The sequence below is a fragment of the Hyla sarda genome, chromosome 1 (assembly GCF_029499605.1).
Source record: "Hyla sarda isolate aHylSar1 chromosome 1, aHylSar1.hap1, whole genome shotgun sequence".
Classification (NCBI taxonomy): domain Eukaryota; kingdom Metazoa; phylum Chordata; class Amphibia; order Anura; family Hylidae; genus Hyla; species Hyla sarda.
Window position 1 is genome coordinate 14229317 of NC_079189.1, and position 27316 is coordinate 14256632.

Below are 27316 nucleotides of genomic sequence, written 5' to 3' on the forward strand. Positions count from 1 at the left end.
CTTCTCTTGATCGCCCGTGACAACCTCCCCATTATCATTATTACATTATTAAGGGGTCCTACATGCTCTGTCCTTGGGTTTTTTGTATTTATATATCTAAAAAAAATATTTAGGATTAGTTTTGCTTTCTTTGGCCACCTGTCTCTCATTTTGAACTTTTGCTGTTTTTATTACATTTTTACAGATTTTATTAAGCTCCTTGTACTGTTTAAATGTTATAGCTGACCCATCAGATTTGAATTTTTTGAAGGCTATTTTTTTGTTGTTTATTGCTCTTTTAACATCATTTGTCAGCCATGTAGGATTTAGTTTTAATCGTTTATATTTGTTCCCCTTTGGTATATATTTAGCTGTATAGTTATTTAGAGTTGATTTAAAGATGTCCCATTTACCTTCTGTATCAGTATTTGAGAACACCTCCCCCCAGTCTATGCCCTGTAGTGCAGATCTCAGCCCAGGGAAATTTGCCTTTTTAAAGTTATATGTTTTTGCCTTCCCCGTCTGTCTTTGTTTTCTACATTTTAAGCCAAAAGTAACTATATTGTGGTCGCTATTACCAAGGTTTTCCCGCACAGTTACATTACCAACCAGCTCTGCGTTGTTGGAAATGATCAGATCCAACAAGGCATCACTTCTTGTTGGGTCCTCCACAAACTGGCCCATAAAATTATCCTGCAATAAATTTAGGAATTTTCTCCCCTTTGTCGTTTTAGCCAGTCCCCGGCCCCAATCTATATCTGGATAGTTAAAATCTCCCATTATTACCGCTGTACCTGCCCGGGCGGCCCTCTCTATTTGTTTATGCAGCTGACCTTCCATCTCTTCAGTGATATTAGGGGGTCTGTAGATTACACCAAATACTATTTTTTCAGTATTTCCCTCCTTTTGTAATTCTACCCACAATGATTCCACATTCTCAAAATCATCACACTCTATGGCATCATTCACACTGACTTTCATACCACTTCTAACAATATATGGCAATATATATATATATGTATATATATATATATATATATTTTTTGCCTAGTAGCAGAAGCTGTCTGACAGACAGCACCATTACTAAGCTGTGGCTTAGGGTTAGCTTGTAAAACAGCTAGCACTTACTCCTCATTATTATCCAAGTACCCATGGGTGCCAAGAGTACCAGAAAGAGCCAGGTACCGTCAGGCCCGGAGTGTCAAAAAATGATGGGACTAGGTAAGCAGGCTAGCATTATTTAGGCTATGAAGCACCAAAATAAATGACCTTTACAACCCTGGTACTACCAGCCTACTACTGCTTGCTTTGTATCTGGCTGGTTTAAAAAAAATACCCCACACATTTTTATTTTTTATTTATTTATGGAAGCAACATTTTGGGTTCTCCACTTTTTTGCCAAAACCAGCCAGATTCAAATCAAGCAAGAGCAATCTGTTACCTTCAGGGTAGAAAGAGACATTTATTTTGGCCTTCCTCAGCCTAATATATACCAGCCCTCAGGCCATCATTTCTGGTGGGCTGAGCCTGCTGGTACCTGGCTCTTCCAAGTACTCTTGGTGTTGGTGAGTACTGATATAATAATTTTATGGGCTAATGCTAAACCCAAGCTTAGTACTAGAAACAGTCATATATCTTCCACTACTAACCCACAAGTATGAAAAACACACAATGTTTTTAAAATAAAATTTGATCAAAAATGAAAAATCCCATATATTAAGCTTTAAAAAAAAAAAATCATCTTTCTTCACTTCTTTGCCTAAAGTAGTCCAGGACTTCTTCTTGTAAAAAAACAGACAAGAAAAAAGTTAGTAAAATAAATGCAATTGTTACACTATGCACTCCGGCCTCACACACTGGCCGTGAACGCATGGTCCCCTTACCTTCTGCTGCCGACGGGGCTGAGACTCGCTTTGTGGGACACGCCCGCATGCGAGCCCCAGTCCGTCACTCTCCGGGTATTTCTCCTGCCTCCACCTCTCTGCTCCGGCGTGCGCGCCAGAGCTTTAAGATTTAAAGGGCCAGTGTGCTCATTAGTGTAATCACCTGTGGCTTGTTTTTAAATTCCTCCACCTTACTCAGTTCTCTGTTGGATCTTTGTTGCCTTGTGCCCTAGTGAAAGCGTTCCTTTGTATTGCCTTGCCGTGTACCTGATCTCCTGCTCTTGTGACTTGACCTTGCTCCTTTGCCGCCTACCTACTGAACTCCTGCTATGTCCCGACTACGCTACTGTGCCGCCTGCCCTGACCTACTGCTATCCTGACCACGAGTTGCCTCATCACTCCTGTGCCTCACATCTCCTCAACCGCCTGTGTGGTCGAGTCGTGCCAGGGGTAGCAACCTGGGTGTCGCCTGCAGCTGCTTTGCGGTGGGCTCTGGTGAAGACCAGCGGTATCTTAGACTCCGCTCCCTGGTACGGTCCGAGTCATCTGCCACACAGGTCCAGCGGATCCACATACACTGGAGTTCCTGTCTTCAGAAACATGAGTGTTACAGCAATAAAAGATAACCATACTTATCTCTTGAGCCCCTCTCCTGGCATTGGATTTTCTGGGTAAGGCAAAGTGTTGAAAATCTATGATAGTAAGCTTGAGATGCAGCATAAAGTACCCCCAGTTTACTGCTGTGGCCAAAGCAAATCGGGAAATCTCAGAAGGGACACAACAAATATTTCCAAAACCTCTGACAGAACCCAGCTTCTATAGGTTTGGTTCTCTTAGCTATACTTTTCCTATTTTATTTTGAGTGTCTATATTAATTCAGCGTTACATGTTTAATTAACATTTTTTTATTTCAGATATTTGACTCCATGCTCTGTCAAGTCACCCCTAGTAATTCAGTTTTAAAAATTAAATTTGAAATTTAAATTATATTTCTAAAAACCTTTTATTACCCATCACAATAATAGTTTTTACTTGTTAAATTTATTTTGACAATTCATTGCAGGTTTCATCATTATTATATAACATTTAGGTAGAAATATACAGCCTAATAACCCAGCACTAGAGGCCAGTATAGCAAATATCTCCATAGCCACCATGTATTTCCCTCTGGTGCTCAGATAAGCCGGGATCATGGTAATCCAGACACTGCAGAACACCAGCATGCTGAAGGTGATGTACTTGGCCTCATTATAACTGTCCGGTAATGTCCTCACCATGAAAGCCAGAACAAAACTCACAGCTGCCAGGAACCCCAGATAACCCAACATGGAGTAGAACCAGATATCTGACCCTTCATTGCATTGAATAAGGATCTGATCTGTATAGGTAGTCATGTCAAACTCCTGATATGGAGGAGAAACAGACATCCAAGAAACACAAATGAGAACTTGGATTGAGGAGCAAATCCCCACCACATAAGAAGATGTCTTCACACCGATCAGCTTCCTCCAGACGCTTCCAGGTTTTGTTGCTTTGAAGGCAATGCAGACTGTGAGAGTTTTGGAGAGCACAGAAGAAACAGAGATAGAGAAGAATATCCCAAATACAGTCTGTCTCAGCATGCAGGTTATATCCACAGGACGACCAAGAAACAAGAAGACACAGAGGAAGCTCAACAAGATGGAGACCAGGAGGATGAAGCTCACAGTCCGGTTATTGGCCCTCACAATGGGAGAGTCCCAGCGATACATGAAGATTCCTAGTATAATAATGGTTACAGCAGATAATAATAAAGACGTGAATATAGAAATGGTCACAATATCATCCTCATAGGAAAGAAATGTATATGTTTTAGGGACACATTTTACTTTCCTCTCATCAGGCCATCCATCATCAGGACATCTCTGGCAGATTTCACTGTCTGTGAGACATAGAACAATAAGAGGTTAAATAAAAATTAATAGTTACATCCCCAGCACAGTGCAAAGACAAGGAGCAATCTTTACTAAAGAAAAAACAAGAGACACAGTCAAAAAGCCTAATTTACTAAGAGTGTTAGGTTTTTATTAGTGTAAAATGTTGTTTCAGACTTACATGATTTTAAATAGATCGAGTTGAGAGATTATGCCCCCTTTATGATCAGCTATGCCCCTTTGTAATGTTTTTAGGTTTATTTTGATGCATTTCTCCACTAATTCTGGTGCAGACACAAAATGGGGAGCATTGAGCCACATTCTGGCTCACAATCCTGCAAAAGCAGGTCAGGTTTAGAATAGTAAATCTGGGCCACCACGCTCCCCCCTAAAGACTCGCATTTAGGGGGTACTGTGTGACGTCACGAGGGGCGTTACTGTGATGTCACAAGGGGCATGGCTGTGATGTCATGACTCCCCCGCCCCCCACTCCAAGCGTTCGGAACAAAATGTTCCGAACACTGGGGCAGTGGAGTATCCCTTTAACTTCTTCTATTTATTTTGATACATATTATGTATTTTTTATACTGTGTATATACTTTTTAACCTCTTGGGGACAGAGAGCATACAGGTACGCCCTCGCATTCTGGTACTTAAGGACAGAGGGCATACACCCTTATCCCGTTCCCAGGGTTTGAAGTGGGCTCACGAGCTGAGCAAGCTTCAAACCCAGTGGGTCCCGACTGCTATCATCAGCCAGGACCCATCGGTCCGATGCCCGGCATTAACCCTTTAGACATCGTGATCAAAAGTTGATTGCGACGTCTAAACCAAAAGTAAAAGTGTCCTGGCAGTTCAACGGAGCTGATTGGGACCATTGCGGTCAAAACCGTGATGTCACAAACAACTGAGAGGACAGCGGGAGGGTGTTCACCTGCTTCTTCGCTGTCCGATCTGTGATCTGCTGCTCCAAGCCTGCATAGGAGGCTGGAGCAGCTTAGCACTGATAACACTAATCAATGCTATGCTGTGGCATAGCATTTATCAGTGTATGCAATCAAAAGTTTGCATAGTATAGCCCCCTACGGGGGCTAAAAAATAAAGTGTTAAAAAAAGTAAATTTACCCCTTTCTAATAAAAGTTTGAATCCTCCCCCCTTTTCCCGTATTTTTAAAGAAAATAATCATATGTGATACTGCCACGTGCGTAATTATCAGAACTATTAAATATAAGGGTAAATTAACTGCATCGTCAATGGCGTACACATAAAAATAAACCAAAAGTCCAAAATTGAGCATTTTTGGTCACTTCATATATCATAACATTTTTTATAAAAAGCGATCAAAAAGTTCCATCAAAACAAAAATGGTACCGATAAAAACTACAGACCAAATGAGCCCTTATAATGCCCTGAATGTGAAAAAATTAAAAAGTTATTGGTTATATACCAATTTTAACCTTAAGGACCAAGCCCATTTTTACCTTAACCCTTTAAGGACTAGGGCTTTTTCCATTTTTTCATTTTCAATTTTTCCTCCTTAACTTTAAAAAATCATAACTCTAAAATTTTCTCCTAAAATTCTATATGATGGCTTATTTTTTGTGTCACTAATTCTACTTTGTAATGACATTAGTCATTTTACCCAAAAATCTACGGTGAAACGGGAAAAAAATTGATGAAAAAACACTATTTTATAAGTTTTGGGGGCTTCCGTTTTTACGCAGTACATTTTTCGGCAAAAATGACACCTTATCTTTATTCTGTAGGTCCATATGGTTAAAATGATCCCCTACTTGTATAGGTTTGATTATGAATCACTTCAGAAAAAAATCATAAATACATGCAGGAAAATGGATACGTTTAAAATTGTCATTTTCTGAGCCCTATAACTTTTTTATTTTTCTGTGTTCAGGGCGCTATGAGGGCTAATTTTTTGCGTCGTGATCTGAAGTTTTTAGCGGTACCATTTTTGTTCTGATTAGACTTTTTGATCACTTTTTATTCACTTTTTTGTGGTATAAAAAGTGATAAAAAATGCACTATTTTGGAATTTGGAATTTTATTTGCGCGTACGCCATTGGACGTGCGGTTTAAAAAGCGGTATATTTTTATAATTCGGAAATTTCCGCACGCGTTGATACCACATATGTTTATTTTTATTTACACAGTTTTTTTTTTATTCTTGGAAATGCCGGGTGATTCAAACTTTTATTAGGGGAAGGGATAATTGAAAGGGTTAATGATTTTTTTTACACTTTTCTTATGCAATATTATAGCTCCCATAAGGGGCTATAACATTGCATTAACTGATCTTTACCACTGATTGATGCATCTCCATAGGAATAGATCAATCAGTGTTTTCGGTGATTAATTGCTCAAGCCTGGATCTCAGGCTTGAAGCATTCATTCGGCGATCGGACAGCACAGGAGAAGGTAAGAAGACCTCCTCCTGTGCTACAGCTGTTCGGGATGCCGCGATTATACCGCGGTGATCCCGAACAGCTCCCTGAGCTAGCCAGGCACTTTTACTTTTGTTTTTAGCCGCGCGGCTCAGCTTTGAGCGTGTGGCTAAAGGGTTAATAGCGCGCAGCATCGGCGCTATTAGTGCCGGGCCTGCCGCGATATGATGCGGGGTCACCGTGTGACCCCGCATTATATCGCAGGACCGGGACTCAGGGCGTAAGTTTACGCCCTGGGTCCTTAACAGGTTAAGGACCAGACCAATTTTATTTTTGCATTTTCATTTTTTCCTCCTTGTCTTCTAAAAATCGGAACTCTTTTATATTTTTAGACTAGTATGAGGCTTGTTTTTTGCGTGACCAGTTGTCCTGCGTAATGACATAACTCATTATATCATAAAATGTATGGTGCAACAAAATATACTATTTGTGTGGGGAAATTAAAAAGAAAACAGCAATTTTGCATATTTTGGAAGGTTTAGTTTTCATGCCGTACAATTTACAGTAAAAATGACATGTGTTCTTTATTCTGTGGGTCAATATGATTAAAATGATACCCATGATTACCTATTTTTCTATTATTGTTGCGCTTAAAAAAAAATTGAAAACTTTTTTAACCAAATTAGTATGTTTAAAATCCTTCTATTTTGACGACCTATTACTTTTTCATTTTTCCGCATAAGCAATAATATGAGGGCTCATTTTTTGCGCCATGATCTGTACTTTTTATTGATACCACATTTGTGTATCTAAAACTTTTACAAATTTTTTTATAATTTTTTTTTTAATAAAATTTGAAAAAAAAGCTGCAATTTTGTGCTTTTTTTTTTTTTTTTTTTTACGTTCACGCCGTTCACTGTATGGGATCAATAACATTATAATTTAATAGTTCGGACATTTATGCATGCAGCAATACCAAATATTTGTATTAATTATAATTTTTTTACACTTTATGGGGGTAAAATGGGAAAGAAGGACATTTAAAATTTTTATTGAGGAGGGGATTTTTCAAATTTTTTTACTTTTATTTATTTTTTAAACTTTTTTTACTTTCATTTTTACACTTTAATAGTCCCCATAGGGGACTATTTATAGAAATCCTTTGCTATTTGTTGCATAGGGCATAGCACTGATCAGTGTTATCGGTCATCTTCTTCTCTAGTCTGCTCGATCTAAGACCAGAGCAGAAGACCCGTGGAAGGCAGTGGAGGCAGGTGAGGGGACCTCCGTGCGCCATTCTGGATGATCGGATCGACGCAGATGCTGTGATCTTTATTGATCACGGCATCGGAGGGGTTAATGGCAGATTGCGGATGTCGGCCATGACCAGTGGGTCCCTGGCTGCTGATAGCAGCCGAGACCAGCCGCGCATGATCCAAGCATTGCTGTGATGCTTGCGCAGCACCAAGATGTACATTTACGTCATTGGTAATTAAGGGATTAAACATACTAATTTTGGTGCGTGTAGTTACAATTTTTACAAAATTAAATGGTGACACAAAAAAACAAGCCCTTATATGGGTCTGTAGGTGCAAAATTGAAAGTGTTATAATTTTTGGAAGCAGAGGAGGAAAAAAGCTAAGTTCAAAAATTAAAATTGGCCTCGTCCTTAAGGACAAAATGGGCTTCATCTCCAAGGGGTTAAACACGTGTTTGTTCCAACAGATTAGAGTAGTACACATGGGGTCATTTCTGTCTGAGAACTTCTGTACCAGTGACAACATTACGACTAATAGCAGAGCTGCACTAGTATATACAGTATGACTGAGCCTAAAACTTTATTTTGAAGGGTTATTTGGTCATGTGTTATAGTGTTCTCAGATAAATAATTTAAAGCCCCAGTACAAACATAAAACAGATACCCCACATATATATATTTACCTGTTATATTGGATATTTCTCCCTCAGAACACGGCATACAGTCATAGCAGCAGACGTGATATCCTCCATTAGGAGCTTTTCTGTATCCTGGAGAACACGGATCATTACACCGACCCTGTGGCATCTTGTTTATTAAATAGAATTTAATTAGAAAATTATTTAAGAATATTATTATAGCAAGCAAACCATGATGGATAACAGGAGATCATGTCAGTCCTATTTGGTTAAGCCTCAAGAAGCTGCTATGTTCTCCAGGATAGTCCACAGTTATTTTATTGAAATGAGATCTTAGGAATTTGAAGGCCAATTCAACACCCATGTGAATGCCAGGACCACAGATTTTCCAGAAGAACACTTTCTCCACCAGCTTGTTTTCTTTCTATAGTGTGTCCTGATACCATCTCTTCCCAAAGAATGCCATGCACATGCACCTGACTGTCCACATGATATAAAGGAACACATGGTCCAGTTACGATTTTTAGAGTATGTGTCTTTTGAAGACACTTTTAGCAGTGAACATTGGTTTTATCTTTTTCAATTATGACTACCTATAGTTGTATCAACTCCTCTTTGGACCATGTATTGATATTTCCCCAAGAATTTCTAGATATTAGATTTGGTATCAAAATCAGACCTCCCTTATTTATTCAGACCTCCCAAAAAAAATTGGTAAAATGGGTAGTCCAACTTCTCTTCAAAATCTGGTCAGGGGGGGCAAAGAAAAAAAAAAAAGGATGATATCTGTCATTGTTTAGGTAGAATCCGTGTAACATTGACCTTGATTTACTATTGTAAACTCGACGTGTTTCGCCGGGTTGTGCACCAAATCCTGGCGCATTGCGCCGAAAATTCTGTCTGCACCAGAATTTGCACTGACCAACTCTTCATTTTACTGGGAAAACCCGAAAAAAGGGACATGGCCATCAGGAAAAGGGGGTGTAGTTGGCGAAAATCAGGTGTGTTCCCAACATTTTCTAAAAATGTAAACATATTTAGTAAGGTTTTCACAGAAAATGTGATGAATTTGAGCTGAGGAAAACTCCACAGCTCAGAGCAATTGTAAAATATAGGCAAAAGTGCAAAAAATTTAAAACTTTAGTGAATGCTGTGGAAAAATATCTGTTGGGGAAAAAACCCCACAAAAAAAAACTCCACTCCACTCTTAGAAAATCAGGGCCATTGTCTGTTAAAGGAGATGTCCGGCGCAGACTTTTTCCTGGCCGGCTGCAAAAAAAAACAAAACAACAAACTTTCACTTACCTCCATATGTTCTCCTGGATCTCCGCAACAGCTGATTGGTCGGCCGGGCTGTCTGCTTCCTACTTCCTTTAGCCCGGTACATCACATGGTACTTCAGCCTATCACCGGCCGCAGAGATGTCCTGCCTCGGCCGGTGATAGGCTGAAGCGCAGTGTGACGTACCGGGCTAAAGGAAGTAGGAAGTAAACAGCCCGGCCGACCGATCAGCTGTTGCGGAGCTCCGGGAAAACATATGGCGGTAAGTGAAAGTTTGTTTTGTCTTTTTTTGCAGCCCAGGCAGGACGGAATAGAAAAAGTCTGCGCCAGACATCTCCTTTAAGAAACCATTAAGAAAATGCAGGAATGACTGTATCAACAAACAAAAACTGTTCAGTTTCTTAAAAAAGGAAAAGAAAGCATGGAGTTCAAATAGGGAGTAAGTAGCTGATTGGCTGAAGGCCTAGGTTCTTGAGATCGGTGTGGGTTTTAGCATTTAGACCCCGATCGATTAGCTAGTTATTTTTGCTGCAGATACTACACTGGACCAGCGAGAAGTATTTGATCTGTGTACATTTTTTTCAGTTACTTCGTTTTTCTTACAAATCCTTGTATCCAGAAGGCTACATCAGATTTTATTTTTTTATTTTTACTTATTACTGGCATAAGAGTAGAGTAGTCTGTGTTTAGTGTTCCATTACTAAAGAGGAGCTTAGTGTCAGCTATCAAAAATGATGCTCTGGGTCTAGGCTAAACACAGGCTTATGATATTAGGGCTGAAATGTATGGCCCCTCCCACTTAGATATTCCTGAGTTGCGGTTTCTTGGGTTGTATCTTATCGGTCATGAAAAAGGGAGATATGAGCCAAGCCGTAGGCATCTTATCTTTGGTGGCAAAGGCCATGAATTTTGGCCTCATCCACCCTAATAACACCAGTCTGTGGTCACATAAAAGCCAGATATGTATTTTCATTGCTCTGGGCCTGACAGTAACAGGCTCTTGCTGGTGTGATGGCAGTGGATGCCTAGATAATACTAAAGGCTTTAGTGTTAGTCATTTTAGGAGCTAACACTTAACCCCTGCTTAATATTGGATGCTGTTGATAAGATAAACTACTAAGCTAAAGTTAGACCAAAAAAAGAAGACAAAAAAAAAACTATTCAAATAAAATACCAAAACACACTTAATGTTGACCATATAAAAAAAATGGCCGCCATCATTAGAGAATATACATATATATTTTGTGTGTGTGTGTGTGTGTGTGTGTGTGTCTGTAAAGCAGTTCTGGCTTAAATCTGGCTTAAAAATCTTAATCCTTCCAGTATTTATCAGCTGCTGTATACTACAGAGGAAGTTGAGTTGTTCTTTTCTGTCTGACCAGAGTGCTCTCTGATGACAAGTCTGTCTGTGTCAGGAACTGTGCAGAGCAAATCCCCATAGCAAACTTGTCCTGCTTTGGACAGTTCCTGGACATGGACAGAGGTGTCAGCAGAGAGCACTGTGGTCAGACAGAAAATAACTATTTCTCTGTAGTACTGTAGTATAAAGCAGCTGATAAGTACTGGAAGAATTAAGATTTTTAAATAAAAGTAATTTACAAATCTGTTTACATTTTTTGGTACCAGTTAATTTAATTTAACTATACAGTTACTATATAGTAGTGTTATTTATTTAGGATATGACAGCATTATTCAGTCACTGTATATAGTGCTATTTACTTATGGTATGACAGCATTATTCAGTCACTGTATAGTAGTTTTCTTTATTTAGGGTATGACAGCATTATTCAGTCACTGTATAGTAGTGTTCTTTATTTAAGGTATGACAGCATTATTCAGTCACTGTATATAGTGCTATTTACTTATGGTATGACAACATTATTCAGTCACTGTATAGTAGTATTCTTTATTTAAGGTATGACAGCATTATTCAGTCACTGTGTAATAGTGTTATTTATTTAGGGTATGACAGCATTATTCATTCACTGTATGAAAGTGTTATTTATTTAGAGTATTATTCATTCACTGTATGATAGTGTTATTTATTTAGAGTATTATTCAGTCACTGTATGATAGTGTTTAGAGATGAGCAAATTTCTGAAAAATTTGATTTGGAAGATTTGCTGAATTTTCTGAAAAAATGTGGTTTGATCCGAATTTATTTGCGGCGAATCGCTAATAAAAACGTCTATTTCCGGGCTACAGAGTGCCTCAGTAAGGGTGTAGAACACTTTGCCTTGCTGTAACACGAATAGGGAGTGTGCTGTGTTAGTGAAATAATACTGTTATTCAGTATGACATGCAGATTACAGGTGTCGCTATTAGAATCACTGCCGCAGAGCGGCACAATGACAGGGTCTGGATGTGGCAGCAAGGTCAGGAGACCATATGGCATCACAATTGAAGTGAATAACAAGATTTTTCAATTGTCAATTGAACAGTTTAAAGAGATTAACATGTGCCACCAGCAACATTGGTACAGGCCTGAATCGAGAGGGCTACTGGGTAGATCCTGCCAGTATCATATGCTTGTCTAAAATATTAGGCCATGCACTTGTAAGTAAACGCAGCACGTACAGTGAAACTGCATATGAAACTGTGAATGTGTCATTTAATCAGTTATGGTTTATTTTTATCGTTCCAACCTGTTTCCTTGGATTCTTGTGGTATTTCCAGAGCTAATATATTATGATGAGCAGCTTAAGAAGGGTGTGCTTTGTGGTGTACCAGTGGCTGAAGTGCATGCACAGTCTCCTGGCTATTTTTAGGATGTCTTGTAGATGGGTGGAAGACTTAAGGAACTGTTTGACAACCAGATTGAACACGTGTGCCATGTTATGGTTATTTTTATTATTTCAACCAGTTTCCTTAGAGCCTGGATGTGGCAGCAGCCTGATGAGACCATAGGGCCTCACAATTGAAGAGATTAAAGAGATGTTTTAAATGTCAATTGAAGATTTTCAATAGATTTACAATTTTAATGTGCCAGCAGCATGAGGAGATTATATGGCGGCACAATGACAGAGCCTGTTAATTTGAATGAGCAAACTTTAAATCCTTTTTTGAAGACTCATTGGAGGGCAAGTCTGGTGTCATCAGCTGCAGTAATTCTAGCTCCAATACTGTATAATTGCTGCAGCATTGTCACGATTCGGCTATCTGGATGTGGATCCTCTGTGTCAGCGAGGGATTGGCGTGGACCGTGTCAGTGGACCGGTTCTAAGATGCTACTGGTATTCACCAAAGCCCGACGCAAAGCGGGATGGTCTTGCTGCGGCGGTAGCAACCAGGTCATATCCACCGGCAACGGCTCAACCTCGCTGACTGCTGAGAAGGCGTGGGACAGAAGGACTAGGCAGAGGCAAGGTCAGACGTAGCAGAAGGTCGGGGCAGGCGGCAAGGTTCGTAGTCAATGTGGATAGCAGAAGATCTGGAACACAGGCTTTGGACAACACTAAACGCTTTCACTGGCACAAGGCAACAAGATCCGGCAGGGAAGTGCAGGGGAAGTGAGGTAATATAGCCAGGGAGCAGGTGGAAGCTAATTAGGCTGATTGGGCCAGGCACCAATCACTGGTGCACTGACCCTTTAAATCTTAGAGAGCTGGCGCGCGCGCGCTCTAAGGAGCGGAGCCGCGCGCGCCAGGACATGACAGCCGGGGGCCGGGACAGGTGAGTGACTTGGGATGCGATTCGCGAGCGGGCGCGTCCCGCTATGCGAATCGCATCCCCGCCGGCAGTGTCAGTGCAGCGCTCCCGGTCAGCGGGTCTGACCGGGGCGCTGCAGAGAGAGGAACGCCGCGAGCGCTCCGGGTAGGAGCAGGGACCAGGAGCGCTTGGCGTAACAAGCATACAAGTCGCTACATTGAAAACGCTCCTACTTGTACCTTAAAATTGAGTTGGTGGTCTGCTACTGCCTGTCCTAGCCCCTGCCTCTTAACGCCCCCCCCCCCCCCATGCTCATCATGACTGAGTGTCCAGGGGGCCGAAGAGTTTACCTTGAAAAAATACTGTATAACCACAAAACCAATCTAAAAAGGAGATCACATGGCAGCACAATGACACAGCCTGGAGGTGGCAGCAGCATGACAAGACCATAGTGTGGCATAATGACAGAGCCTGGGGGTGGTAGCAGCATGAGGACACCATATGACAGCAAAATGACACAGCCTGGAGGTGGCGGCAGCCAATGTAGGCCATAGAGCGGCACAATGACAGAGCCAGGAGGTGGCATCAGCATGAGGAGACCATATGGCAGCAGAATGACACAGCCTGGAGGTGGCGGCAGCATAAGGAGACCATATGGCAGCAGAATGACAAAGCCTGGAGGTGGCAGCAGCAGTATCAGGAGTCCTGAAAGTGATCCGGTGACAGAGTGGGGCGGTTGGTGGCAATAAAAGTACTCACTGATGAAGGTGGGTGAAAGAAGGAACACTTGGCATCAGATGTGTGGCATCAGGTGAGTGGCAGGATCACTTTTGTCAAAGTGTTAGTGTGCACAAATTGAGGATATGCATTAGCTAAAACTTAACTTTTAATAATATTCTTAGGATAAAATAGATGGACCAACATTTTTTTTTAAATCAAACAAAAGGAAAGGTGTGCAAAAAACACCACGTGCCACCTACACCAAGTATTGATGTGAAACAAAAACCTCTAAAAAGGTGGAAGGGAACAACGTTTGGTCCATTGTAACAGGTGGGGGGTAAAAACTGACCCTGTATTAATTCCCTTCTTGGCAAGTGTTACTCGCCCTAAAAAGGACATCCCCACACATGAGCCACTCCCATTCTCACCTAAAAAACCCTGAGGAATAGCAGGGTTTCAGGTGGAAATAGGGAGTGGGTCCTGTGAGGGGCTGCCTTTTTTAGGGCAAGTAATACTGCCCCTAAAAGGTGGAAGGGAACAATGTATGGTCCATTGTAACAGGAGGGGGTAAAAACAGACCCTATCATGTCCACGTATACCACCACCTGCTGGTTCAGGTCCTTCTCAAGGTCTACCTACAGCTGATTAGTTTCTTCACTATGCAGCTGAAGAAAGCTATTTATCAGCCACTGTAGACTCAAGCTGCTGCTGATTGAGCTGGTACTGCTCCTGCCACCCCACCCCTCCCCAGCAGCCATGGCAGTGGAACGTGAGCGCAGAGGGCCCGCCCAGTAAGACCTGCGAGAGGATGGACGATGGCACAGAGAGGCACTGGCCAACTGACTATTTAGGATGTCTATGAAGTAGGTAAGTTTGTCCTCCCTCTCAGTGAGTGTAAAAAAGGACCCCGTTTTTTTGCCGGTAGTAAGGGTCCAATAAGGTGGCGAGGCAGAAGTCATGTTGCTGCCGAATGATGACAATTCGGCAGTCACTACGCAAGCAAGTGAGCATGCATCGTGCCATTGTGCAAGTGACTCGGAGGGACTACCTGCTTCTATGTCCACTGCATACTGCCACAGTGTGTCTGGGCCCTCTGTCTCATCTTCCTCATCCCGCGGTAGCTCATCTGGCTGCTCCTCCTCTCCTGTCAGATGAGTATAAAAACCACCCATTTCGCTAAACATTGCCTGTGCTCCACTGTCCCCCTCCCCCTCTTCTTCCAGTTCAACCCCCACAGGGCTCATGTGGCCATGAGATGTAGGCGCCATGTTTCCAGTGCCCTGACCAGCCATTGTTTCCACCATCTTTTGTAGGAAATTAAGCAGTTCATCCCATAATCCTGGCGACTGACTAAAAATGTGGCTTCCTCAAAGGGCCTGAACAAACAGCAGGTGTCACGTATGAGCTGCCACTGGTTGACATTGAAGTTACACAAGGGAGTACCCCTATACGTTTGGATCATCAAGAAATCGTTGATGGCCTTTCTCTGTTCGTAGAGTTGGGCCAACATATGGAGGGTGGAATTCCAATGGGTGGAAACATTGCATAGCAGACTATGTTGGGGTATGCCGTTCTGGCGCTGCAGCTCAAGGAGTGTGTTCTTTGCGGTGTACGAGTGGCTGAAGTGCATGCAAAGTTTCCTTGCCATTTTTAGGCAATGTCTTTTAGGCAAAGTCTTTAATTTGGGTGGAACACTTTAGGAAATGCTTGGCAACCAGATTGAACATGTGTGCCATGCAGGGTGCATTTCTCAGGCTTCCTTGAAGCAGCAAAGACAAAATGTTCTTCCCGTTGTCGGTCACCCTGGTTACCATTTCCAGTTGTCGTGGAGAAAGCCATGATTTGATTGCTTGCCGAATCACTTTGAGCAGTTCCTCCCCTATGTGACTTCGTAGGCAAACCAGGTAAAGAACGGTGTGACACCACCGTGCCCTGCACACATGGTATGCTGTAAGGGCACTGTCACTTGTCCGTGCAGTGGGGGGGGTGAGGACATTGTGGAGGATGAGGAGGCAGAATCCGACATTGTTGCAGGACCAACGGCGTGACATTGTGGAGGCGGAAGTGGTGTGACCTGGCCAAGTTGTTGGTGTGGCTGTGCAGGAACCACATTCACCCAGTGGGCCGTAAAGGACATGTATTGTCCCTGACCGTAGTTACAGTTCCACACATCGGCACTGCCGTGTACTTTGGTACACACCAACAGGCTCAAGGACTGGCCCACTTTCTGTTCTCCATGTTTTTCTTCGAAAAAGAAGTGACGGCTTGGGACTCTCCACCTCGGCTTGGCACAAGCCATCAGTTCTCTGAAAGTTGCAGAGTCCACCACTTGAAAAGGGAGGGACTGCTGCACCAGCAACATGGACAGGAGCGCATTCAGCTTCTGTTCCGTTGGATGAGTGGGTGCATACTGCTGTCTCTTGGAGATTGGTTTGGTGAAGGTTTACTTCCGGAATGACTAACGAGAAGTAGGAGGAGCAGGAGCATCTGGACCAACAGAAGATGGGAATGACAGATAGCTCACTTCGGCTGAGGTGGTGGAGCCTTGGCTGGCTGAAACAGGGAGCGGCGTGCCACTGGGTGGTGCAGCAGTTGCTGCAGCAGGCTGGACCACCACATCGGAGAAACAGTTCTCCCAGCCTGGGATGGTGATTGTTACGCTGCATATGTTGACGCAGGGCTGTGGTGCAAACATTGGGACCCTGTCCATGCTTCACCTTCTGCCAACACATCTTGCATGTGGCCGTGTTAACATCCTCCAGATGCTTGATAAAAAAAAACTGCCACACCGCCCAGTAGCTGATTTTCCCCCCAACAGTCCGCACTGATTGACTGCTACTGCCGCTGACTCCAGGAACCCCTGCTCCACTACCTCCCGGATAGAAAGGCTACCACGAAGCAGGTGGTCTACTCCGGGCATGTTTGGCTCCAGACTTCCCACTGCTGCCACCATGCTGACACCCAACCATGCTACCAACTTCCTTGCTCAGGTGCTGCCTCTCGGGCAACTTGCCAACCTCTTCTCCTGATGATGATAAAGCCCCTTATATACTTGGCTTCCAAGTGCGATCGGCTTCATCATCATCGAGTTGTGTCTGCACGTCACTGATGTCACCCTCAAGTTCCTCAACGGTGTCTGTTTCAGGAGCCTGAACACTCGCAACACCACTTCCCATGCCACTCTCCTCATCACTACTTGCCCACCCAGCGGAGGAAAGGGCGGATGTCTCCTCCACTTCTTGGCTGGGCAGTAGCTGCTGACTGTCCTCTTATTGATCATCCTCGCTTTATAGTGGAGCTGAGCCCACAACATACAATACTTCTCTGGAGGAGGGAACAGCATAGGACAGAGGCAGTTGAAGGACAGGGACTGCTCCTGGCCATGCCAACTAAGTGTTGAGTCTGAGGAACCCACTGACTGTTGACTGGGGGTGTCAGAAGTCACTTGGGATGAAGTGGATGACGGTGTTAGCCAATAAATGATGGCAGATGGGTTGCTGGTCGAGACACGACCGCTAGCTGTTACCGGGAGCTCAGGCCTCTCGCTGCGACTCCTGATGCCACGTGACCCTACTCTGCTGCGACCTCTGACTGCGCCTGATGAATTTAGGCTTCTGCCACTTCTCTGTGCATGGCCTTGCACTTCTCTGCCTGACATAATTGTAGAATTACTGAGTGCGAATACATTTAACTTATTTTAGGATAATATACCCCCGTACGGTTGCACCAGAAATAAGCATACTCTCTCTTAACTGTCCCTCCCTCTCTGCCTACCTGCAGCAACAATCTAGTGCGTAAATCTTTTAGTGCTTTTACATTATCTGACCCCTATTAGCTTTAACCAGAAAAAAACATAGAACTGCTGAGTGCGCATATATTTAACTTATTTTCAGACAATACGCCCCAGTACAGTTGTCCCAGAAATATGCGTAACAATCTATTATGTAAGTCTTTTACTGCTTTTACCCTAACTGCCCCCTAGTAGCTTTAACCCGAAAAAACGTAGAACTGCTGAGTGCATATATATTTCACTTATGTTAGGATAATACGCACCAGTATGGTTGCATTAGAAATAAGCCTAACAGTCTTTTACTGCTTTTACACTAAATGCCCCTAGTATCTTTTAACTCAAAAAAACTTAAAAAACTGATAAGTGCGTATATATTTCACTTATTTTCGGGTAATATGCCCCAATACGGTTGCACCAGAAATAAACATAACAATCTAGTGCGAAAGTCTTGTACGGCTTTTACACTAACTGCCCCCTAATAGCTTTAACCAGAAAAAAACAGAACTACTGAGTGCGTATATATTTCAGGATTTTAGGATAATACACTCCAGTATGGTTGCACCAGAAAAAGCGTATCAATCTAGTGCGTAAGTCTTTTAGTGCTTTTACACTAACTGCCCCCTAGTAGCTTTAACCAGAAAAAAACAGAACTGCTGAGTGCGTATATATTTAACTTATTTTAGGATAATACACCCCATTACAGTTGAACCAGAAATAAGTGTACTCTCTCTCTCTCTCTTAACTGTCTCTGCCTGTCTGCCTGCATGCAGTGATGCAGGTTTGAGGTGTATGGATTCGCCGCTGTAAAGATCTGATTCTTTATTATCATTAACACACAATCTCTGATCTCTCAGCATAAAGTCTCAGAAGTGCCTGTCTTCAGCAATGGCTCCCGAATATATAGGGCTGTGACATCACATGTCTGTCTAGCTGCTGATAGGCTGCATGCCACCATGTGATTCAGGGTGATCCCTCCTACCCACCTTCCCAGAATTCCTTGCCCCATGTCCTCACACGAGTGGCCACCATTTTAGCCCCCCGGCCTGCACAAAATGGAGACAATGATGCGGTTCGTTACAATGAATCGCTGCGAATTTCGGATTAGTTCCGAATCCTAATTCGAATTAGTCCGATTCGATTTGCCCATCTCTAATAGTGTTATTTATTTAGGGTATGACAGCATTATTCAGTCACTGTAGGATAATGTTATTTATTTGGGGTATGACAGCATTATTTAGTCACTGTAGGATAGTGTTATTTATTTGGGGTATGACAGCATTATTCAGTCACTGTAGGATAGTGTTATTTATTTAGGATATCACAGTATTATTCACTCACTGTAGGATAGTGTTATTTATTTAGGGTATCACAGTATTATTCACTCACTGTAGGATAGTGTTATTTATTTAGGGTATCACAGTATTATTCACTCACTGTAGGATAGTGTTATTTATTTAGGGTATGACAGTATTATTCACTCACTGTAGGATAGTGTTATTTATTTACGGTATGACAGCATTATTCAGTCACTGTAGGATAGTGTTATTTATTTAGGGTATGACAGTATTATTTACTCACTGTAGGATAGTGTTATTTATTTAGGGTATCACAGTATTATTCAGTCACTGTAGGATCGTGTTATTTATTTAGGGTATCACAGTATTATTCACTCACTGTAGGATAGTGTTATTTATTTAGGGTATCACAGTATTATTCACTCACTGTAGGATAGTGTTATTTATTTAGGGTATCACAGTATTATTCACTCACTGTAGGATAGTGTTATTTATTTAGGGTATGACAGCATTATTCACTCACTGTAGGATAGTGTTATTTATTTAGGGTATGACAGCATTATTCACTCACTGTAGGATAGTGTTATTTATTTAGGGTATGACAGCATTACTCAGTCACTTTATGGTGGTGTTTTTTAGTCACAGCAGGTCAGTATTATTCCATTACTGAATTGTAGCAGTATTTGATCAGAGTGGTGTTTGTATAATTTAGTAACTGAATGATGGGGTCATACAGTCACAGTGTGGGGGTGTCGGTATTTTTGCTATCAATAAAGTGTGTTACATTTGTTAGAATATTTGGTATGCACAATTTTCAGTGTTTTCTTTTCTCTCAAATTCCTTAGATGTTTGTTCTTACACAGTGGCAGCACCCATACATAGGCTGAGCCCCCCTATCTTTTTGTGAGTATGGAGGGCTTATCTTGTCTCACTGAGTGGTATTTACATTTATTAGCTGTGCCACTGATAATTATTTTACACATTATCACAGTGGATAATAAAGGAGAAAGTGGTTTTGTTGATTTGTACATTAGGTTGGGTATTAATAGTACCCTATTTGTTGTAAGGGCATACCTTAGTAAATAATAGAAAATATGGCTAAACAGTCTTTGGGCATTTCAAAGGTTGGGACATCACTCATCCAATCCTTTAATAAATATATTACCAATCACAGTGTCTTAGCTGACGGGGGGGGGGGGGGGGGGGAGTGAAAGTTCAGATCCCCTGCTCTGCCCGCAGTCCAGGCAGAGCAGGGGAAGATGACCCCGAGAGCTGTGGGGGCCAATGTGGCGGGGGGGACCGGCGCAGGCAGTGGGGACCGGAGACCGGGGGAAGGCAAGTGGAGGAGGCAGCGTCGACATTGACATCAGAGGTAGCAGTGAAGAACTCTGTAAAATCATCTTCATTGCTGCTTCTAGGAGTTTCAGAGCTACAACTCCCAGCATGCCCAGACAGCCTTTGGTGTTCCGAGCATGCTGGGAGTTGTAGTTTTTCAACATCTTGAGGGCCACAGTTTGGAGACCACTGTGCAATGGTCTACAATCTGTGCTCTTCCAGATGTTGCAAAACTACTACTCTCAGCATGCCCGGACAGCCAAAGGCTGGGCATGCTTGGAGTTGAAGTTTTGCAACATCTGGAGGGCTACAGTTGTAACACCACTACATAGTGGTCTCCAAACTGTTCACCTCCGGAGTTTGAAAAACTACAACTCCCAGCATGCCCTTCGGCTGTCTGGGCATGCTGGGAGTTGTAGTTTTGCAACAACTGGAGGCACACTGGTTGGGAAACATTGTCTGTTTCCTAACTCTGTTTACCAACCCGTGTGCCTCCAGCTGCTGCAAAACTATAACTCCCAGCATGCACTGACAGACCATGCAATCTGGGAGCTGTAGTTTTGCAACAGCTGGAGGCACACAGGTTGGGAAACACTGGGTTAAGTAACAAACTCTCAGTGTTTTGCAACCAATGTGCCTCCAGCATTTGCATAACTACAACCCCCAGCATGCACAGACAGCCAAAAGGCATGCTGGAAGTTGTAGTACTATGCCTCAGCTGTTGCATAACTACAAGTCCCAGCATGCCCTTCTGCTGTCATGGAACGCTGAGAGTTGTAGTTTTGCAACAACTGGAGGTTTGCTCCCCTCCCCCCCATGTGACTGTACAGGGTACAATCACATGGGCACGGTTTTAAAGCGAGTTTCTCACTGCAAGTTTGAAATGCAGCTAATTTTCCACTGCAGCTCAAACTCCAAGCGGGAAACTCGCTATGAACCCCCGCCAGTGGGAATGTACCCTAAAAACACTGCACTACACTACACCTACACACATTAGAAAGTAAAAAAAACACTACATATACACACACCTCTGCACAGTTACTCCCCCCCCCAGTAAAAATGAAAAATGTCTGGTACGGCACTGTTTCCAAAACAGAGCCTCCAGCTGTTGCAAAACAACAACTCCAAGTATTGCTGGACAGCCAATGTGGAGGCACCCTGTTTGGGAATCACTGGCCTAGAATACCCTTATGTCCACCCCTATGCAAATCCCAAATTTAGGCCTCAAATGCGCATGGTGCTCTCTCACTTCGGAGCCCTGTCGTATTTCAAGGCAACAGTTTAGGGCCACATATGGGGTATTTCCGTACTCGGGAGAAATTGTCTAACATATTTTGGTGGGCTTTTTCTCCTTTTACCCCTTATGAAAAGGTTAAGTCGGGGTCTACTCCAGAATGTTAGTGTAAAAAAATTTACTTTTTTACACTAACTTGCTGGTGTTGCCCCATACTTTTCATTTTCGCAAGAGGTAAAAGGAAAAGAAGATCCCCAAAATTTGTAACACAATTTCTCCTGAGTACGGAAATACCCCATATGCGCACAACAAGGCTCAGGAGTGAGAAAGCCATGTACATTTGAGGTAATTTACACAGGGGTGGCTGATCATTACAGCGGTTCTGACATAAACAAAGAAACACCCACATGTGACCTCATTTTGGAAACTACACCCCTTAAGGAACATAATAAGGGGTATAACGAGCTTTAAGACACCACAGGTGTTTGAAGAATTTTCTTTAAATTTGGACGTGAAAATGAATTTTTTTTATTTTTTCACTAAAATACTGGTGTTATCCCAAATTTTTCATTTTCACAAGGGGTAATTGGAGAAAAAGCCTCCCAAAATTTGTAACCTCATTTCTTCTGAGTATGGAAATACCCCATATGTGGATGTAAAAAGCTCTGCTGGCGCACTACAATGCTCAGAAGAGGAGGAGCGCCAATTTGGCTGAAATTGAAGGCCATGTGCGTTTACAAAACCCCTATGGTGCCAGAACGGTGGAACCGCCGCCCCCCCACATGTGACCCCATTTTGAAAACTACACCCCTCACAGAATGTAATAAGGGCTACAGTGAGCATTTACACCCCACAGGTGTCTGACATATTTTTGGAACAGTGGTCCGTGAAAATGAAAAATTTTATTTTTCATTTGCACATCCCACTGTTCCAAAAGTCTGTCAAATGCCAGTGGGGTTTAAATGCTCCCTGCACACCTTATTACATTCCATGAGGGGTGTAGTTTCCAAAATGGGGTCACATATGGGGGGGTCCACTGTTCTGGCACCACGGGGGCTTTGTAAACGCACATGGCCCCCAACTCCCATTCCAAACAAATTCTCTCTCCAAAAGCCCAATGGCGCTCCTTCTGTTCTGAGCATTGTAGTTCACCCGCAGAGCACTTTACATCCACATATGGGGTATTTCCATAGTCAAAAGAAATGGGGTTACGAATTTTGGAGGACATTTTCTCCTATAACCTCTTGTAAAAATTGTAAATTTTGGGGAAAAAAACGCATATTAGTGAAAAAAAATAATTTACATATCCGACTTTAACAAAAACTTGTCAAACACCTGTGGGGCTTTAAGACTCACTGTACCCCTTGTTACAAGCCTTGAGGGGTGTAATTTCCAAAATAGTATGCCATGTGTTTTTTTTTGTTTTTTTTTGCTGTTATGGCACCACAGGGGCTTCCTAAATGGCCAAAAACCATTTTAGCTAAATTTGGTTTCAAAAAGCCAAATGTGGCTCCTTCTCTTCTGAGCATTGTACAGTAGTTCATCTGCAGTGCACTTGATGTCCACATACGGGGTATTTCCATACTCAGAAGAAATGGGGTTGCAAATTTTGGGGGGCATTTTCTCCTATTACCTCTTGTAAAAATGGAAAATTTGGGGAAAAAATGCATTTTAGTGAAAGAAAAAAAATGTCATTTACACATCCGACTTTAATGGAAAGTTGTCAAGCACCTGTGGGGTGTTAAAGCTCACTGTACCCTTTGTTACATGCCTTGAGGTGTGTAGCTTCCAAAATAGTATGCCATGTGGGTTTTCTTTTTATTTTTTTTTGCTATTATGGCACCATGGTCCTAAATGTGACATGCCCCCAAAAACCATTTCAGCAAAATTCACTCTCCAAAATCCCATTGTCGCTCCTTCCCTTCTGAACCCTCTAGTACACCCACAGAGCACTTTACGTTCACATATGAGGTATTTCCTTTTCAAGAGAAATTGGGTTACACATTTTGGGGGGCATTTTAAAATTTTACCCCTTGTAAAAATTCAAAAACTGGGTCTACAAGAACATTAGTGTAAAAAAAAGGAGATTTTGAATTTTCTCCTTCACTTTGCTGCTATTTCTGTGAAACACTTTAAAAGGGCTAACAAAAATTCTAAATATCATTTTGTATACGTTGGGGGGTGCAGTTTTTATAATGTGGTCGTTTATGGGGTATTTCTAATATGAAGACCCCTCAAATCCACTTCAAAACTGAACTGGTCCCTGAAAAATGCAGATTTTGAACATTTTGGGAAAAATTGGAAAATTGCTGCTGAACTTTGAAGCCCTCTGATGTTTTCCAAAAGTAAAAACATGTCAGATTTATGATACAAACATAAAGTAGACATATTGTATATGTGAATCAATATATAATTTATTTGGTATGTCTATTTCCCTCACAAGCAGAGTGCACTATTTTCAAATTTTTCATGAAATTTGGGAATTTTTTTAACCAAGAAATGATGCAAGTATTGACAAAAAATTACCACTATGATAAAGTAGAATATGTCACGAAAAAACACTCTCGGGATCAAATTCATAAGTAAAAGTTATTAATGCTTAAAGTGACCGTGGTCAGATGTGCAAAAAAATGCTCTGGTCCTTAAGGTCAAAATGAGCTTGGTCTTTCAGGGGTTAAAGATGGTAACTACTTTGTTCCCTAACACCTGTAAGTATCTATAAGGGAGGAATCATAAGTAGTGAAGTTTCTTACATGGTAATCCAGCCGTCAGCAAACTCTGGCAGCATGAAAACCACTGAAATGCACAGAGCTAAACAAGACAAGAAGAAGATCATTTTCTTAAATGGACACTGTCAGATACAAAAACTTTTGATATGTTGTAAAGCATGTATAACCAATAGGTTTTGCATTGGCTTCCATTAGAAAATTTTCAGTATTTCATTCTGAAAAAGCCAGTCAAACAAATTCCCCCCCCTGCCTGCTTGTACACATACTAGTCCTGATGTGTCCATGCATCATCACCTACCAAATGTCATGGACACACTTCCTTGATTGACAGATGTGAGCGCACCACTGTCAGCTTGTGTCCCGCTACTGTCAGTGAGGCCAAGCTGGGAGTTGTAGTTTTGCTAATGCTAGGAAAGATGTGAGCAGACAGCATACTGAGGGAGGGGGCGGAGACCTGCACAGTGAGGCCACGCCCCCTCCCTTTGAGAGGAATTCAGACTAGTGAGCTAAATTAAAAGTGTAATAAAAAAATAAATAAAGGTGCTAGACACATAAACATTAGATGTACATGGTCAGGATTAGGTACTGAGTGATATATAAAAAAAAATGTTTTTTTGTTGGATCTCACAGGTACTCCCGTGGAAAACTTTTTTTTTTTTTTTAAATCAACTGGTGCCGGAAAGTTAAACAGATTTGTAAATTACTTAAATTAAAAAATCTTAATCTTTCCAGTACTTTTTAGGGTATGCGTACTATAGAGGAAATGGTTTTCTTTATGGAACACAGAGCTCTCTGCTGACATCATGACCACAGTGCTCTCTGCTGACATCTCTGTCCAGAGCAGCGTATGCTTGCTATGGTGATTTTTTCCTACTCTGGACAGTTCCTAAAATGGACAGAGATATCAGCAGAGAGCACTGCACCCGTGATGTCAGCAGAGAGCTCTGTGTTTCAAAAAGAAAACTATTTCCTCTGTAGCATTCAGCAGCTAATAAGTACTGGAAGGATTAAGATTTTTTTTTAATAGAAGTAATTTACAAATCTATAGAAAATAGGAGAGGCTCCTATCTGCTAGTTACCTTGATCCGAGCAACTCAAATGGCACCTATACCCACGGTGTCAGAAAGTTAAAGGGATTAAAAGGAAAATTGAGGCTCAGGATCTTGAATACTGGATAGACATTTATTAATCAATTGTTTCAAATAGGTAATGTGCTCAGTGACGCACAGGGCCCTTGTGGGTCAGCGGGGACACAAAATACAATTTAATAAAATTACATAGATAGCATAGAATACATTATAATATAAAAATATGTAATAAAATATAAGCAATATAAAAGGCACGCTCCTGTGGATATTCCAGCCTGTAAGAATAAAATAGTGGTGCACGTGCCTTTTAAATAGAAACGAATATGTAAAGTGCAAAATTGTACTGTTCAATGCGCTGTTTGTAGAATGAGTGGTATCTGTTCGCAACAATGTAACAATTATTGCATGGTAACAATGTAGCAATGTCTGGTATACTAGCAGTGTTTATGAGCAAACAGTAGCAATGTTAAGTATACTTGCAGTACTGAAGGGCTGAAGGCTAGATTGCCGCTTAGAGACTCGGCCGTCTCATATGGATAGCGGTCATAGTGGGCTTCTATGATGGGGACTGCAGAGCTTCAATGTGAATTTCTCCAAATCGCGTAGAATGCGCAGAGAGAATGTTCAAATTGAGGATCCTATTATGTGTGGCATATGCTGATAGAGACTCAGCCGTTTCAGAAGTTACAGCAATAATGAAAGCACATTACATATTTTAAACAATTAATTAATAAATGTCTATCCAGTATTCAAGATCCTGAGCCTCAATTTTCCTTTTAATTAATTTACAAATCTGTTTAACTTTCTTGCCCCAGTTGATAAAAATAAAAAAATTCCGTGGGGGTACCCCTTTAACTATTGTGGGAGACACATACAGACACTTTACTTTTCAAAAGCCAAAATAAAAACTTTGACCTGTTGAGGATGGACTCAATTTAAATGTTTTCCTTCTTGTATTTTAAAAGCCATAACTCTTTCAATTTTCCATCTACAGAGCCATGTGAGGGCTTGTTATATGTAAAACCTATTCTACATTGTAATGAAGTCACTCATTTTACCACTAAACCAACAGCAGAAAAAAAAAAAAAAAATATATATATATATATATATATATATATATATATATATATATATATGTGTGTGTGGGGGGTGAAATTAAAAAATAAGTGTTGTGTTTTTACACAGGGCACTTTACAATAAAGGTACTATTTTATGATTACAATTAATAGGTTTTTTTAATGTATATCTTTTTAATGAAAATAAGAATAATTACAATTGCCATATTCTATCCCCTATAACATTTTTTTTTATTTTTTCTTTATATTGAGCTTCATAAGGGCTCACATTTTGCCTTGTAGTGTCTGAAAAGTATGGAAAAAGGTGGTGATTTTAATATTTATTAGTATAGGGGCTTCTACATATTTTTTTTGAATTTTTTTTTTATTTCATGATTTTTAAGCCCCCATAGGCGCCTTCAGAAGCCCTCAAGTCACCACATTAACTGATCAGAACTTCTGCTTAAGGGTACATTCAAACGAGCAGATTTACAGCATATTTTACGCTGGAGATCCGCCGCTGAAGGACCTCTGTATGGTGCCTTTACGCCACTACGTGCAGACACACTGAAGCAATGTGCGAGTCGCCGCGCATGCGCGGTGTACTCGCACACATCGCAGCCGCTCCCCCTGGTCAATGAGTTAGGCCGAGAGCTGCCGCAATGTGCGAGTATACTGCGCATGAGCACGGCGACTCGCACATCGCAGTGTGTCTGCTTGTAGCGGCATATTGCCGGTCCGAGCAGGCACATGTAAAGGCACCACATAGAGGTCCATCAGCGGCGGATCCGCTGCTAAATACGCGTGGAAAATCCGCTCGTCTGAACGTACCCTTACACAGCGTAGGTCCAGATCAGACCTCCAAACCTCCAGCACTTTTCATTTCAAATGGTGTTGTCGGCTTTGATTGGGTTAATAATAGCTATGAAGCATCCTTAGCTACTGAGTGCACTTCATAGTCCCAGAGGGCGCACATGATGTACATGTGCCTAGTGTGTTACCAAAGAGATAACCACCCCATTGCCTCACACTACACTTAATTTTTTTATAGCATTAAAACAAACAAATAT

At 41.8% G+C, this 27316-nt stretch overlaps 1 protein-coding gene across 1 annotated transcript in view; it reads right to left on the bottom strand.

Annotated features, from left to right (window-relative positions):
• Positions 1-2890: 2890 nt before the first annotated feature.
• LOC130352961 (vomeronasal type-2 receptor 26-like) overlaps positions 2891-27316 on the bottom strand; it is a 37773-nt gene continuing 13347 nt past the window's right edge. Inside the window, exons 4-5 of the mRNA XM_056555066.1 lie at positions 8117-8240; positions 2891-3783 (exon numbers count right to left, since the gene is read on the bottom strand). Coding sequence (XP_056411041.1) covers positions 2891-3783; positions 8117-8240 — 1017 coding nt within the window. The remainder of the gene's footprint in view (positions 3784-8116; positions 8241-27316) is intronic.